Source organism: Scardinius erythrophthalmus, assembly GCF_964197995.2.
Source record: "Scardinius erythrophthalmus genome assembly, chromosome: 12".
Lineage (NCBI taxonomy): Eukaryota > Metazoa > Chordata > Actinopteri > Cypriniformes > Leuciscidae > Scardinius > Scardinius erythrophthalmus.
In genome coordinates this window covers 10,044,410-10,061,193 of record NC_138232.1, presented here as the reverse complement: position 1 = coordinate 10,061,193, position 16,784 = coordinate 10,044,410, and the positions used below count along the sequence as shown (strand labels likewise).

Below are 16,784 nucleotides of genomic sequence, written 5' to 3'. Positions count from 1 at the left end.
GTGTATTATGGCAGTAGTAAAAATCCATATTACATGTATAATACTTTATTTATAATAGAATTATAATACACTGTTTGACAGACAGACAGACAGACAGACAGACAGACAGATATCTATTACATTTGCAATGAACTACTTCCATAGTGCTTTTATAGGGTAACTCATCTTTCTTTTTGGTTTTTAAACTACAACTCCCATAAGCCCTCATTCACCGGAAACGGAGTATGTACTCTTCCGCCTCTTTTTGTCGGTAAACCCAAGGACCCCGCGGAAAGAAGACAACAAGCTAGGTGAGACGTCTTAAAATGTTTTCCCGACGTTTAAGACAATACATGTTCCATTTTTAGCTGTAGCTTTTTGTAAAATTAAGATGGATTAAAAAAAACGTTGTTTAAGTCGTCCATATCTACGTGCTATGAAGAAATTTTTTTTGATTGAGAGCTAAAGTTAGCACGTTAGCCTTCTTTTATGAGGGCGGGTTTGTGAGATGAATAAAGAAATAACCTGCCTTCTTATTAATAAATATTTGAGTTCTCAAACTAGTATTTTGACATGATGCTCATGTGTATTTACTCACACAACGATGTCAGACATCTAGTTTGACCTCAGCGCTTTAGATACTCACACTAGTCAGACGTATTGTGTTAGCATGAGGGTTTGACAACGTAACGTTAACCTTACTTGCTTTTCAGTCTGAAACTCAATCCCAAATTCCCAATCCTGAAAAATAACATTAAAACGGTTTTCATAAGACCTCGTCGTGTTGCTATGCAAATATCACATTTCCATTAGCCTTCTAGAACGATTAATAGTTAATGAAATGCGTTTATGTCTTCTATGACAGAATATCTTTATTTTCCTTGTTCCGTGAAGTATATTTATTCGAATAAGGCTTTAAAGCCCGGACGTTATGTGACAATAGATTAAATGACAAATTAATTGATCTTTAATGATCAATTCTATTATTTATTTCCCAAGTGAAACGACGTTCTGCACGCGAAACTCGTGCTGAAGGGAACGTTTCAAGGAGAGGAGGAACACAATGTGGAACGGTTCAAGACCTGGACCACGAGGAGGAATGCCCTTTCGGTAAGAGATCTTAAAACAAGTAGGCCTACACTTCATCGGATGCTCTCACAAACAAGAGTATGTCAATTGTTTCAACAATTGAAAAGTACATCAGTTGTTGTGTTCCTATTGGTTCTTTATTGTAGTGCAGTTATACTGTGGGACATGCAACCTAAAATTTCTGTTAGAAATTGCTCAAATTTATTTTACCTGAAATGAATTGCTGTCAGTGGGCATTGCACTCACAAAAAATCCAAACTTGCAGATTTTGTCATGTGATGGAAGAGACATTTTATGAAAAAAACCCAAACATATTTGAACATTAAGAACACAATTAATGTGGGCCTTAAATTTAGGTCGTAAACATCTCATCTTAAATGGTATTAAAAAGTCTCAATTATAATTTCAAGAAAAGCAGGAATATACAATTCCTTTTCTTAAAAAAATGATTTAAAGGCTGAAATGTGAGGTTTATTATTTTATAATGCTTCGGTTTTTGAACTGTTGTTGTTTTTCACATCATCATTTTCAGTCCTTTTACTGTTAAGATGGTAATCATATAATATTAATTTTATTAGTGCAAATCTTAAAAAGCCTTAAATTTGATTTTAAAAAACCCTGCAGATACCCTGTGTTGAACTAGCACATTGGTTCCCAACCTGGGGTCCGCGCCCCCCTTAGGGGGGCGCCAGAGTTCACAGGGGGGGCGCGGGAGCACAGGGGGGGCGCGGGAGCGGATATGTTTTGAGGTGAATAAAGATGCATAAAATGTTCCACTAATAATTTTATATAAAAATATTTTTTCAAAGTTTTTAAAAAATCATATGCTTACAATGCCGATTTCAATTACAATTTCGTTATTTCAAATGTAGGCGCGTTGCCCGTGGCAAGCGCGCTCATAGACGCCGGCGCGACCACAACATTGCGCAAACATCAAATGGCAGAAATAGTGCAAGCGGAACGAAACTGCTCGTTATTGTGTGGTTGAAGGACCGTTTATCAGTTTGGACCAGTGCAGCGCGAGCGATCGTGATCATGCGACACTGTTACTACACAGCGCTAATAAAAGATCCAGTAAAGAAAGCATTTGAATTCGCCACAGAAGTAATAACATCGCTGCGAAATCTAGTGAGAAACATTCACATTTCTCCGTTATTAACGGATCAAACAGCGCTGACGTGGAAACCTGGAAGAAACATTGTGCCATGATTGAACTATCCAGTGTCATCAGCAACATTCACCATGGATTTACTGTAGTAACTGCAACTATGGAAGTTTGGCAGGAAAGTAACATTACGTCGGTTTTATTTTGACATTATGAATACAATTGCTGCCCTCAAATGTTAATCTGAAATAAAATAAACATTTGTTTATAAGTACTACAATATTACATTAAATTTTTTTCCAAGGAGCTGTTTTGTTTTATATGCTCATAAGAAGAGTGAATAGCTCTAGAATTGCTCAAAGTAAAAAAAAAAATCATACTTTATGATGTTAGTTTTAATATAAAAAAGAATAAAAAAATGTATTGAAGGAAATTTCTCTGGCATTTCTTCTTTTTGCTGTATCAAAAACGAACTGAACCGTGACACAAGTGTATCAAATTGAACCGAACAGTGAATTTTGTGAACCGTTACACCCCTAATATATATATATATATATATATATTGAAATGCAGAACTGTGTAAAAGTCTTAGGCCACCACTAAATTTGTTGTTTTAGCAAAGTTTCAATGAACATCCATATTTATTTTTTTGGTCTCTTTATTAAGATACAGAGTGAAAATACAGGAAATATGTACACAAAAATTTTCAGAACAAAATGGCTTCTTTAAGCAAAAATCTGTATTTAGTGTGACCTCCTGAACTACTTCCAGTTTCTCAAAGTAGAAACTCTGATTTCTTTTCTGACTCATAGTTTGAAAGTTTTCTTGGCCTTTCAGTCCTTTTCCATTCCATTTAGGTTTAAGAGAGCCAGGTTCCTGCTATTGCTCAAGTTTAAGAGGAGATCACTAAATACTTGCCTAAATACAACGTCTAATGGTGGCCTAAGACTTTTGCACAGTATTGTATATCTCAAGCACATTTTTCAAGCAAAACATCTTACACAAAGACGTCTATTAGGTTTTATTGGAAAACTCTAGGTACTGTTGTATACCTATATCTACATACAGATATACTCTGACAAATTATTTGGACAGTTTCTGGTTTTGGAAAATGTACATTGTTAATGTGATGAATTACATCTTTGTGAGTCAGTTTATGTTTTGAGAAAAAGTAAAGATTGCAAGGTTGCACTAATGTGTCTGATTTTATTGCAGTGGGGAACCTCGTGGAGGCATGTTTGAAGGTAGAGATGGCCCAATACCGGACTTCAGAGGTAGAGATGGCATGAATATGGACAGGTCACCCATGGACATGAGGCGGTTTGACTGCCCACCCCATATGAGAGGAAGAGATATGGGTCTTCATGACCGAGGAAGAGAGCCTTCCCGAGAATTTTTCAGGCCTGGAGATGAAATGGACATGAATTTTCGAAGGCGCTTTGAAATGGATCAGAGAAACAACCTTCAGAATTCTCCCGGCTTTATGGGTCAATCCAGGCCACCAATGGATATGGGCGGCAGAGACATGCAAGGTGGTAATATGAGGGGGCCGGAGGACGGATTCATGAATATGAGGGAGAGGGAGAGATTCCAAATGGATATGCCTGGGCTTCCCCCCATTGACATTAGGAGGAGACTTGCTATGGTGGCTATGGGCGGAAATGGAGATATTGGGGACATGAGAGATAGGGAGAGGTCACGAATGGGTGGCATTGATGGATTCAGCATGGACATGCCCTCCAGAGACAGACCAATGATGGATTTTGAAAGACGTGGTGTGACTCCTCCACTTAATCCAAGAGGAAGGTTTGAATCTGATATGGATATGAGAAACCGCATGGGATCCTCCAATGATTTTAGGGACCAGCCTGCTCCGATGTTTCGAGACAATGATGGTGTTCCCATGGATATCAGAGGAAGACCTGATATGCCTTTGGGTCGTGGTGGCCCAGAATCCATGATCAGAGCCGACGAGTTGACCCTCAGGGATAGAGAATTCCCAGAGCCGATTGACAGCCCCATGGGCTTCAGAGGAAGAGAAAGTGATTCACTCTCAGACGAATGGCGCAGCCACGGCATAAGAGACCGAGACTCTCTTCCACCGATGATGGGCAGAACGCCGCCACTTTTTCCGAGAGAGATGCCAGAGAAGTTTTTCTCTCCCCGTGGAAAAGATGTAGATCTTGGAGAGCGGTCTCAGTTCAAGGACAGAGACCGAGACAGGCAGTCTGGGTTTCTGGGAAAAGACGGCACAGGCTTTAATCGTTCAGAAAGAGACTCCAAACTCCAAAACTGGGACAAAAATATTCCTAGTGATTTCCCAGGCAGAGATACAACTCCAAAGCCAGCTCTTCTTCCAATTGATCCCCCTCTAAATGCCCCAATTAGAGAAGGTGATAAACCCTGGCCAAGTGACCGAGACGAAAAGCCTGACAGAATTGCACCAGCAGGAAGTAGACCTCCATATTTCCAAGACAAGAACCCGCCAAAACAAGAGCATCATTTCGCAAGTGATCATGTGCCCTTTAAGGGATCCAGTGACATTGCTTCAGATCAGGGACCACCGAGAGAATGCTTGGTGTCTGGGCCAAAGGAAAACCAGGGTAATCGAGGTGAGCGACAGGATCAGGATTATAGGGACATTGATTACCGCACTGGCTCAGGGCGCAAATACGACTACAATCTTGGGGATCTTCAAGCACCTGAGAAAGATGTCAAGGAATCCAAACTGGGTCCAGCTCAAAGACCAGATGACTCTGGTTCTCAGGTTGGATTTTGTTTTTGTTTAATGGAAAGCTAGAAAATCTTTTTCTATTCCAACTACAATTTTTTTTCTGACTTTATTTAAAAAATAAATAAAATACTATGTAAATTAAATTAATTGATTTTCTTTTTGCTTTAAATTGCCTTATTTTTTTTTCATCCCCCATGGTGGGTAATTCTTGTGGCATATGGTAATTCATATGACATATAATGGATAATTTAACAATTATTTTCACATCTTATGTAAATGATTATTTAAAACGTAATGTACATTCAGACGCGCTAGTATTAGAAATTGACTTGTGAATCATCTGAATATTTAAACTGCTGTGAATTTTAAAACAAAGGACCAGGATTACAGGAGTGCAGGTGTCCAGGAAAAAGTCTCAAAAACCATTTCCATCTCTGGAATTCCTAAAACCGCCACAATGCAGCAGGTGAGCAAGATTTTATCATTCAGACTGTGATCATTTTCATACTATTTTTAGAAAAATAGTTCTTAATAGATTTTAAAAAAACATGACAAATTACTTGAATGATTGTCAAAAGTAGTGTTTTTGTCTTTGAATCTGACTGTAGCATTCTTTGTATTTACTCTATTTATTTTTATTTAATAGATTTTGGATGCTTTCGCGGTTCGTGATGGTGTGCCAATGCAGGGCATGAAAATAAAGAACGTTGTGCCAGGTGAGATTTTGTTCATTGTAAACATTGTTGACCGATTCGCAACCACATTTCGCTATTCGCTCTCCGAATCTTACGCTCACTGTCTCTTTTACATCGATTGTACTTTCTGCATTTGAGTCGCTTTTGCTTTCTAAAGAAATGCTCATCAGAATTCCGAACATGCTACAGGATCTCTTGTTGTCCCCTTTCCACATGTTCTTGTGCGGGAGGTTGAATTTTCTCTGAGCAGCTTCCATCTTTAAGGTGGTATGCGTTTGGAGGGAATTTGGAATTTCTTAAACGCGGATCTCTTTATAAACAAGTCAATAACTGTCGAAACGCAAATACCAACCATCCTTACTTTGTGATGATACCAACCAGCCCTACGAAGTGTTGCTGCAAAATGCTCTTCTCTGGGTTCGTTTGCCAAGGGTTTCAGTGGTTTTTCAATATGCCAGAATAGTTTCCTTTCTCCACAAAAGACTAACCAATTTACCAATGTGCTGTTCAGTGTTCCCTGCAAAACCTAAAAATATAAGGCTGGGAATACACATTTTTGGAAATTAATAAAATAATTATAATAAAATCATAAAAAAATTCTGTAGTCATTATACTTTTACAAATTAGCACAGTTCTAAATTATTCTTTAACTAGAATAATCTTCCATTTCTGTAAAATGCTATTTAATAATTCTTATACAGACATCAGAAATGACTGCAAAAGTCATGGAATTGTTTTTTAATTACTGCATTTAATTACATAACTATCTTTCTTTTTTTTTTTACTTGCAGTGATGTTAACATGACATTGTGTAGCCATGGCATCCCTAGAACTTCAATTAATTATTAGTGAATAGTGTTTCTTTTCACCATAATTTTATTCATAATCTAATAAATCAGTTCAGGTTTTTAAAGATCCTATATATTCCATGTGATCCCATACACTTCTTTGCTTTATTAAACTTAATTTTTGAATTGTTCAAACTGTTGCAAGTTTGTTGCTGTTGCATGTGGGTCTTTTACGATGTGTTTTAGGTGTAATGTGATTAGACATTTACTAGCAACTCAGTTTTAGTCACTGTAGTGTTAGATTAAGCTCTCTTTTACACGTTGGTTCTCTTTTTTTCTATTACTACTATTTTGATTCATTTATTTTTTATAAATGTATATCTTGGGCTCTGAAGTGTCTCTGAGTTGAGGCTGCTCTGATTCTTTGTCACTGACTTCAAAGAATTATAAGCAAAGTTGCTAATGAAATAAAATGTGCCAAAACAGGCAAAAGACATCCTGTATGAATTCGCTTAATGACATGTTTCGTGAAACGAACCACTGCTTATTTTCTCTTGAAAATTCTCCTATTTACCTGCATTAACTAACGCAAACCCATCTGTATTTCAAATGCTGTTCCCAGGTTACAGCTACGATACGGCCTATGTGGAGTTTTTAAACCTCGAGGATGCTGTCCACTTCATGGAATCCAACAAGGTGGCCCATCCTCGTCCTCATCCAACGGCTCTGTCTGCTAACAGGAAGAAGGCTTGGGCCTGGGGAGGGGGAGGTGGCTGGGCTCTGGGTGGGAATGGGGTAGATGGGAGACCTTCAAGAAAAGACCTTTCCCACTCATTAATCATGACCAATTAAAACACGCCACTTAGTTTACAACATTAGTTTTCAGCAAGTGAGCGTAGTGTTAAGGAATCCAATGTTCTTTGATGATTGCCATAGGCGTATTAGCTGAGTAATTGCTTTCAACTTTTTACACAGAAATAGATAGTTTAATGAATAGTTACACTGCATACTAAGTTTGGAATTGGATGTGCAACAAGTTGTGCGGCAACCATTTCTTCAACTCTTGATATTCCTTTCAACGTTTTCAACCGTATAATATTTTTTCCCCTCATTTGTCCAACTTGTCTTATGATCACTTTTTACTTGATCCCACTGATACATTCTGAAGTGGTAATGAAGCAAAATTATGCATTCCTCTTTGGCCTCCTGTATTTTCTTACATTACAATGATTCAACGTTGGATTTTCAAGATTTCTGTGTTGACTGAAATGCTCTATGTAGTTTCCTTTTGTAGATTGTCATATTTTGCTGACTTAAAGGGAAAGTGGTAGTTGCTGTTTTCACCATTTTACATTTTTGATTAAAAGGTTGTTCTACGATTGTAGGTGAAACTTTATGCTGTTATGCACACAGCAGAAGAGTCAGTATTATACTTGTGCTGTGTCAACACTTATCTTTCATCCTTACGGAGTTCCAGAACTGTGCTCTTTGGTTCTGCTTTTAGCCCAAAGTATTTTATTCCTCTTTGCCTGGATTGTGATTTCATCATCTTGAGTTTGGGCGTCTTATCTCATCCAGCACAACAAACTTGTTCTTTCCATTCCTGCTTACTCCAGCTTGCCTGGCTTCATGGTTGTTGTGTATCTGGATGTGTAGAGATCCATGCTGATGTTTGTTTGGACATTTTAGACTTGGAAAATCTAGACTTGTGTGTCGTAGTATTTCCGCATTTCTAATGAAACTTACTGTAAATATAAGGCGAGTGCAAAAACTAAAGTTTGCTTGGGTTTGTGTTGAAAGCTTTTTGGCAGTTGTGCTGAAACTTGAATTCCCTGTGAGTTGCTCTGGTTGTATCAGCGTATAATTTCCCCCGTTTTTGTCTGCCAAAGTACCTTTGAGAAAATTTTTTTGCTCAGGGTTCTTGTTTCTCCTGAAACTACAAACTATTTCTCTGCTGGCCAGCTAGCAGGATACGTAAAAAAAAAATACTTAATGCACTTAAAAAAAAAAAAACAACGAATCACTGGGACAGTGGTCCAGCAAAGACGGTGGGTAAGATGATAAAACGCTGATCACATAACACCGAAGTCACTTACCTAGAATGATCTTTCAACCTAAAAGCAGAAGAGCCTTTTAAAGATCTTTATTTTATTTTTAACATTTGTCCATAAACAGTATTTTTCTTTGGTCAGGCATGAACTGGCAACAGTAGGGAGTACCAGGACTTTTCCTGATGGCCAGCCATTTTATGGACTGTCTTTTGAAACCCTATTTATAAACAGCAAGGTTGATGGCCTAGTATATATAGAATGTCACTGCTGTTTTTAGCCATTTTTACCCTCTCTTAAAAGTTAAATTCTGTGGCCATCCAACCTATTATTAAAGTGAATTGTGTACTAGTGGTCAACTTTTGCAAGTTTCTCCTCTGCTATCTGTCTGTACACTTGCAAGAAGTGCACTTTTCTCTTTATTAGTCCTGTTTACGGATGACTAATGTGCAGTGGATCTGCTTCTAGTATATCGTTTGACATTACTATATACTTAGCATTCACATTAAGGTGATAGTACACAAACCATATATAACCACAACACGATTTTACTATACTGAAAAATTTTCAGATTGTAGTGTCTGTATTAAATAGGCAGATAAAAGCAAATTTTAGTCCAAACCTGGGCATAAGCAAAGCCCAGATCAGACCTGCCTGTTTTCATGGCCTCAAATGGGTTTGCTGGGCATTTTTGGAAATACCTTTCTTTTTTAAGTTGGGTTATTTTTTTGGGAAGATGTCAATAAATTAGCATTAAAATACTTTATTCCTGTTTTCTAGGGATCTGTTAAGGTTGGTGATAAGACTGCTCTGCTCAAATATATCCAGCCTGACAAAAATGTGAAAGAACAGGTGAGTTTCCTTTTTGTGAAAGCTTTGTTTTTATATTGTAGAGATTTGTATTGATTTGAACTATGATGCAACTCATCCATTGAAATCCTTAAATATAATGTCATTTGGATTGCAGTATCATGAACCACCAACTAAAGCTGCTCCAGCCAGCGATGACGGTTTGTTACCAAATCCAGTCTTGCCACTGAATATAAAGGAGGAAACCGATGCCGAACCTGTGCAGGATCCCGCCTCTCAAGGTGTGTGGCAGAGAAGCTCCAACTTGACTCCGGAAGCATGGCAACAGCAAGTGGACCAACAGCTACAACAGCAGGAGGTGGAGCAACAGACCGAGGAATGGACCAATCAGAGAGCATCACGACAAAACTTGCAACATTCAGATCCAATCTTCAAGGAGAGTAAGAGTAAGTGGCCAACTGTGAATGACATTATCTAAAAGAAAAAAAAATAAGAAAAGGTGGCAGATTGTTCTAAAGTTTTTATGTTTATTTATAGCAATGATTATTAAGAACATTTTGCCCACCACCACCGTGGAGACAATTTTGCAAGCACTCGATCCATTTGCGTACCTGGATGAGCGCAATGTACGTCTGGTTAAAGGGAAGTCACCTGGATCCAAATGCTTCTGCTTTGTTGATATGGATTCGCATGAGGTATATTATTCCTTCATACAATATTATGATGCTAACTATAATATAATATCTTTAAAAGCTCAATGGTGTTACTTGGACCATTAGAAACTATACCACTCATTTTTATATACAGCATGTGACACGATTGGTGGAGCTGCTCACCAAACCCCGCCCTATCATGATTGATGGAGTCAGAGTTTATGCTGAGGTCGCCAAGCCTTTAAAAAATCAGAAGTAAGTCTCATATTTGCTGTAATATATGAAAGTAATGAAAGAATATTTTATGGATATTCTGGTTTTAGTTCTTAGAGGAAACATTTCATAAATCATAAACGAAGAAATTTCGATGTGAATTGTTGTTGTTGTTTGAGCTTTGAAGCCTTTTAAGGTTACTCGTCTTTTCACTGCAGCTATAGGAGGGACAATGATAAGTCAAACACTTCTCTCCTGGGATTCCCTCCAGATGTTATGATGGTAGGTCATTTTTATACATAACATTAGTTGTTAATGAACAGACAGCTAAACTGTTTTTTAAGTTGATACAGTGTTTTAAAAACGTTGTACCCATTGCGTGAGATGCTGAAAAACAGATAAACATTACAGATCAGGGCTCCAGACTGCGACCAATTGGTCGCATTTTGCGACCATTTTTCCTGCCGGTGCGACCAAATATTTATTTAGGATCGAAACAAAATGAAAGCGGAACGAAAATGCGCTACTCCTTCATGCTTCACGGACCGTTTATTAGTTCGGACCAATAATAGACTGTGCAGCGCCAGAGCGCCCCGAACTTGCCAGTCGCGGGCCGATCTCGATCACGCGACACTGTTATTAGGAGATCCAGACTCTGGAGATCCAGTGAAGAAATCCATTGAATTCGCCTCAGAATTAATAACATAATGGCTGCGAGATCCAGTGAGAAACATTCCGATTCGGCGCAGAGTTCTCTATTATAAACCATAGATATCAGATCAAACAGCGCTGACGTGGAAACCAGGAGAAACATTTATATAAGGCTTTCAGTCCACAAATCATTAATATTCACCATGGATTTAATGTAGTAACCATAATGTGACAGAAATATTCAAACGCTTACAAGTACTAACTGTTACTCATCTTTTTACAGCACTTCAAAACTATCATATAAATGTTATTTTTAATGTGATGACCAACACATTTTTTGTTCATCCTTCAAAAATGGTTTTATTTAAACTCTTATTTAAACACTTATTTAAAAATAATAAAATAAATAAATTACCATTGTAAACAGTAGGATGCTTATTGGCTATTTTCACTCCCTAATATAATTTTTTTTCACTCTGTTTGCTTTTTAATTAATATTAAGACATTATGAATGATAATAATTAAAGTTAATTTCATCTACACCCTAAATTAAGCTTAGTGCTTTATTGTCAGCCCCAGTGCTACCAGATATTTTTTTTTGTAGAACTCATGAACTCAACTTGCATTGCAAGCCTATTTTAAGGTGTGCCCCTAAATTTTCTGCTTGCGCTCCTAAAATTTTCAGTCAGGGGCTACAGCGCTCCTAGTGAAAAAAGTTAGTCTGGAGCTCTGCAGATGGTAGGAGTTCACTTCTATTAAGTGCGTTTTAACATTGTGTGAACAGTCCATCTTCTCATCGAATATTTTGTATTAAAGTTTTCATATATAATTTTTCTTTTTCTAGCAACAACATCAATATCAGCCGCCACAGCAGCAATTTTATCCTCCAACTTCTCATATGACTATGGGTGTTGCACCTGCTGTACAAGGTATATGGTCTTTACTTTTTCATTATTATGGTTTTGAAATTGATTGTAGTATAGTATATTTAGATGTGTTCTGTGGGACTTTCTGCAGGTGACCCAATGGGAGCAGATGTCACATTGTCATCAGCTGCAATGCAGAGTTCAAGCTTTACACAGGTGATTTTCTTGTTATACTAGCACAAAGACACATATTTGAGACAGGGTGGCCAATTTAAGCCAGGAAATATTGTTTTTTGGACTGTAACTGACTCTCAGGCTTGCACAGGGTGTGATGTATTCTGAGACAACAGCAATGGTGCAGTCAGTCCAGACAGCTGAGCACCAGACTGCAGCTTTATCTGACGCTGCTCTCCCTGGAGCTGCGGAGAACATTGACGGCTACAGCTACGGTATGTCACTGTTCACTGTTTGTGGGGCGTTTGGAAACGCTTTGTTTGCCAATGGCATTAATTTGATGGTACTTTTTGGTACTCTTTTGTTAGTATAATGTTTATTGCACTAAAACGTTTGGGTGAAGGGGTAGGGCTTGCTATCTTATGTTATTTCTATTCAGCCTTTTTACAGTAATTATATAATGCTATAAGTATATTATTTGGCTTAAAGGGTTAGTTCACCAAAAAAATAAAATTCTGTCATTAATTACTCGCCTTTTGTTCAAGACTTTTGTTCATCTTCGGAACACAAATAAAGATATTCTTCATAAAACCTGTGCCATTTCTTTACTCTCCATTGACAGCTAGGCAACTATAATTTTGAAGCTTCAAAAAGTTCATAAAGAGATCGTAAAACTAACCTATATGAAATAAGTGGTTTAGTCAAAATTTTCTGAAGAGACACAATCACTTTATATAATGAACAGATTGAATTTAGGCTTTTATGCACATATAAACATTGATCAGTGAACATAAACGGAAGCTTAACTGAACCTGCTTGACGCGTGAGAACAAACCGTAAGATCAAACGTGCTGTGTAACACACGATAATAAACCTCATTGATTATTGCTGAAGCTCAAACGTGCTGCGTAACACACGAGAATGAACCTCATTGGTTCTCGCACGACAAGCGAACATGCTTGAGCTTCCAAAGAAATCAATGAGGTTTATTATCGTGTGTTACACAGCACGTTTGAGCTTACGGTTTGAAGCTAAATAAATAATAATAATTTATTATTAACACTTTATTAATTTATAGTTTTATCTTGTCAATATTCTTAAACATATTGTTCAAAAAAATTTGCCAGTTGGGTCAGTGCCAGTTGGGTCAGTTTTTTTTTTAGTTTTTTTAGCAGTGATTCAAATGCATAGTTGAATTAGAGTTTTGAATTGATTTAATAAAGCAGGCAGTTTGAAACCAAATGCATTGAACATGTATACTACTTAAAATGCTATTAAAACATCTGTCTTGACAGACACAGATTGTGCATAGATGTATATATTTACAGTATTCACTTGCCCTATTTGAAGATCCTTTTTGATCTGATCTTATAATCGTGCTCCTATTATTGCAGGATCTGAGGCTCCGGATTTGTCAGCCTTCCTTTATGATGCTACATCAGGCTTCTACTATGACCCCCTGACTACCCTGTACTACGATCCCAACTCGAGGGTAAGTACAGGAAATAGCCCTTTAATTCTCCTAAATGTGTAATATGAATAAAATACAGTGTACAATGACATAATGTTTATTTTGGCTTGTGTAGTATTTCTACAATGCTCAGAATCAGCAATACCTGTACTGGGATAGTGCCACAAAAACCTACGTCCCAGTCCAGAGCTCTTCCACTGATGTTCACGAGCCACCTCCTGAAGTTGGTATTCCCGTGGCAACTGTTGCTGAGGTTATAGCCACGCCCATCACTGAGGAGGAGGTGAAGGTGGTTCCAGAGGTGGCTTCAGAGCCCGGGGCAGAGGTGCGGGCGGATGAGGAACCTGCCCCACGTGCAGAAAAAAAAGAGAAGGAAAAGGAGGAAAAGCCCAGAAGTTTAGCAGCTTTTAAGGTATTAACATCACTTATATAGCATCACATGTTCTGTCCCTTACAAGAAATGGGAAAAAAAACACTGTGTTAGATCTGTGTGGTAATTTTGGATCTGATCATCAGATAATGAAAGACATGGAGCGATGGGCGAAAATCCAGAACAGGCAGAAAGAAACCGTACGAGCTCCTTCACCTCTCTTCAAGTCTGGAGATGACCAAAGGCCTTCAAAGGCTGCTGATGCTGCCTTTGCCATCTTTGAAAGGAAGGTCAGAGAACCCTTTATTTCTTTTCTTTTTTCTCCTGTCCATAAAAATATTGTGTAAATAAGGTGTGGTGACTCTGCTCAGGCAATATTCCTATTGCTATGGCTCAATCGGAGTTAAGAATTTAAACAAACCTTAAACCTTGCATACTAATAAAATAACTTTGGCACAGACTGTTTGTGATTTCGATGTCTAGCTCTGTCCGGTTTTAAATAGTAAATTTTGGCATACCATTGACATTACCTGAGTAGTTGAATTAAATACGCTATAAAACCTCATTTATTAAAGGCTGTGCATTTATTACATAAATGGAGCAAAAACATAAAGTAAGTGTTTAGAATGCATGTGCAGAGTGACTGATGGCCATTGTGTAATCTGCCCCCTGCTAGCAACCACATAGAAACATGCTACAAACCATCTCATTACTCTTTCCAGAGCTTGTGCAAAAAATAATCATTGCCTTTGACTTAAACCGATTGGGTTGCATGTGCCATGTTTATTTTTTATCTGTCAGCAAAATATTGTAACATGGTATTTTTAGTCTTTTGGAGTGTTGTGTGTTGCATTGTCCCATAAATTATTTAAATGGACTGCATTTTAATCCTTCAACCTTGCTCATCTGTTTTCACCTGCATGTTTTAGCATCCTCGTTGATAAAGAATGGAAATGCAATAGGCCAGATATGTGTTTTTAAAATTCAATAAAATTCAGTTAACAGTGTCTGATTCTACCCATCGGTCATAGGTCTATAACCGCCCTATAAACTTTAGCTAAGTTTAAATCTTTATTTGAAACATTTTGTCTGTTATTTTTCCATACTGTTCCCTTATTCATATAGGTCTCTGGCGCAGATGAATTATTCAAGAAGCCTCTTGCTCCTCCAAAACAAAAAGATGAAAAATCATCGAAGGTGAGAGTTCAAAGTCTTAGTAACAACAACACACATTAACATGCACACTAACAAACTTCATGGATTCAGACTCAGTTTTCCCAAACAGCTAAAAGGGCACACACACCGCCTTGACCCTGATTGATGAAGGTTATTTGATAACCCACACTAAAGCAGATTTACAGTGAGTGTCATTGTAGATCAAAGCAAAACTCCCCCCTCTCCCTCTGTGTGTTGGCAGCGGCCCATGGGCTCTCTCGGCATGTTGGCGGCCGACTACGGGGCAGGCAGCGACGAAGAGGAAGAAGAGAAACATGAGAAGCAAGAAGCTGCACGACCCACAAAGAGCCAGCCGCAGGTGGACGAGAAGGAGGACAGGTTGACAGACTGGAAGAAGATGGCGTGCCTTCTGTGCAGGAGGCAGTTCCCTAATAAAGACGCTCTGCTCCGCCATCAGCAGCTCTCAGACCTGCATAAGGTACCAGATCTCTGACTAAAACTTATATGGGCTTTTAGGACTGTTGACGTAATGCGATAATTAAAATTTTATAGAGAAGAAATATATATTAGTTTTAAAAACTTGTGGGTGAGGTTTTGACCTCTTCATTGTTTTTCTGTATTTTAGCAAAATATGGAGATACACCTAAAAATCAAAAGGTCAAAGAGAGAACTTGAGGCTCTAGAAAACCAGGAAAAAGAGGTATCATTTTTCCCTTTGTCAGTTATGTACATCTGAATCATTTTAGTTGTTTCTAGTAGATTTTTAATCATTTCAGGTCAACATTGACTTATAAAATAAAAAGTATATTTTTCATTGTTTTCTCACAGTAGTCTAATTTTTAACCCGTCTTTTAGATGAAAATTAAAGAGTCGAACGGTTCACCTGAAGCAAAAAGAAGAAAGCCGCAAAACACATGGGCCGGCACCTCAAGGTTTGTGATTTTTCAGAATCCTAATACATTTCATTTAAACTTGGCATTGATATGGACCCTCATACCTGAATATTGACATGTGGCACCATGTGGTGTTGTTACAGGGACAGTCATAAAGGCAGCGAGAGACCAGGCTTGGGTTTAGAAACCGCTGAGGTGAGTGTCTATTCAGCTACAGGATGTTTTGAGCTATGACAGTTGAGGGTCATTGATTTCATCTGCTCTCTCCCTCTTGTTTCTTACCAAAGCGGAAGAAAAAGGAACCCGTCGTCTGGAATCATGCCACATACAAGCAGGCGGTTCGGAAGGCCATGTTTGCACGTTTCAATGAGCTAGACTGACAGTGAAATGAATGAACACAAAATAATTTGTGAATATATATATATATATACACACACACACAGTGTTGTGTGGTCTGTTGGCAGCTCATTCCAGGCTTTATTCTCTGAACTGATACAAAATTCCCAGAGAAGCTTATTGTGACTGACCCCTCATTTTGTGAATATGGTGACGTGTGCCTGTGTAAAATGAAATTATTATTTCCTTGCAGCCAAATGTACTCTTATGTTTAATCATTCTTTTTGTAGCTCTATTCTTCAGGGCTTTTTAAAAAATATTTCCTAATTTGATGTTGTACCATGTTTTTTCCCCTTTTTTATGTAGTAAATTTAATTATTTCATTTGTAAAATGAAATATTTGAATTAAAGAGCTTAAAAATTACTGTAGTTTGTCCTTGGGTCAATAAACTGCCTCAATGTGACTGAAAATATACAGTTAGTCTGTTGTCTTTATATACTGATTTGTTTTTATGTGTTATTTTTACATAAACCGATACATCTCCTTTTTAGTCCTTGTGGATGTCTCAACAGTGTCAGGAATCACTAAAAGAGGATAGAGCCTTTTTTCCTACACCCTCCTCCAGGTGGCAGTACATAACTATTGTCAACATTGCTATTTCAATTTCACATTGAGCCGCACCTCAGAAATGTCTAATGCTGAAAGAATGAATCTACACATGCAGTCTTGAAT

The 16,784-nt window shown here is 37.9% G+C and overlaps 1 protein-coding gene across 1 annotated transcript; it reads left to right on the top strand.

The window, feature by feature from the left end:
• The first annotated feature begins 210 nt into the window (after nucleotides 1–210).
• On the top strand, nucleotides 211–16,524 carry rbm6 (RNA binding motif protein 6). The gene is made up of 23 exons (XM_081381367.1): nucleotides 211–290; nucleotides 979–1,089; nucleotides 3,389–4,940; nucleotides 5,284–5,373; nucleotides 5,554–5,623; nucleotides 7,013–7,086; nucleotides 9,219–9,290; nucleotides 9,406–9,694; nucleotides 9,786–9,943; nucleotides 10,056–10,156; nucleotides 10,333–10,396; nucleotides 11,610–11,694; nucleotides 11,783–11,847; nucleotides 11,957–12,080; nucleotides 13,200–13,297; nucleotides 13,392–13,688; nucleotides 13,793–13,936; nucleotides 14,772–14,843; nucleotides 15,064–15,300; nucleotides 15,448–15,522; nucleotides 15,678–15,754; nucleotides 15,859–15,910; nucleotides 16,003–16,524. The coding sequence occupies exons 2-23, from the start codon at nucleotides 1,043–1,045 to the stop codon at nucleotides 16,093–16,095; spliced, it is 3,936 nt and encodes a 1,311-aa protein (XP_081237493.1). The 5' UTR covers nucleotides 211–290; nucleotides 979–1,042; the 3' UTR covers nucleotides 16,096–16,524.
• The last annotated feature ends 260 nt before the right edge of the window (nucleotides 16,525–16,784 follow it).

Coding starts and splice junctions, on each gene's coding strand:
- rbm6 (XM_081381367.1), top strand. CDS start 1,043: ATGTGGAACGGTTCAAGACCTGGACCACGAGGAGGAATGCCCTTTCG. Junction 1,090..3,388: donor CGAGGAGGAATGCCCTTTCG/GTAAGAGATCTT, acceptor ATTTTATTGCAG/TGGGGAACCTCGTGGAGGCA. Junction 15,301..15,447: donor AGCTCTCAGACCTGCATAAG/GTACCAGATCTC, acceptor TCTGTATTTTAG/CAAAATATGGAGATACACCT.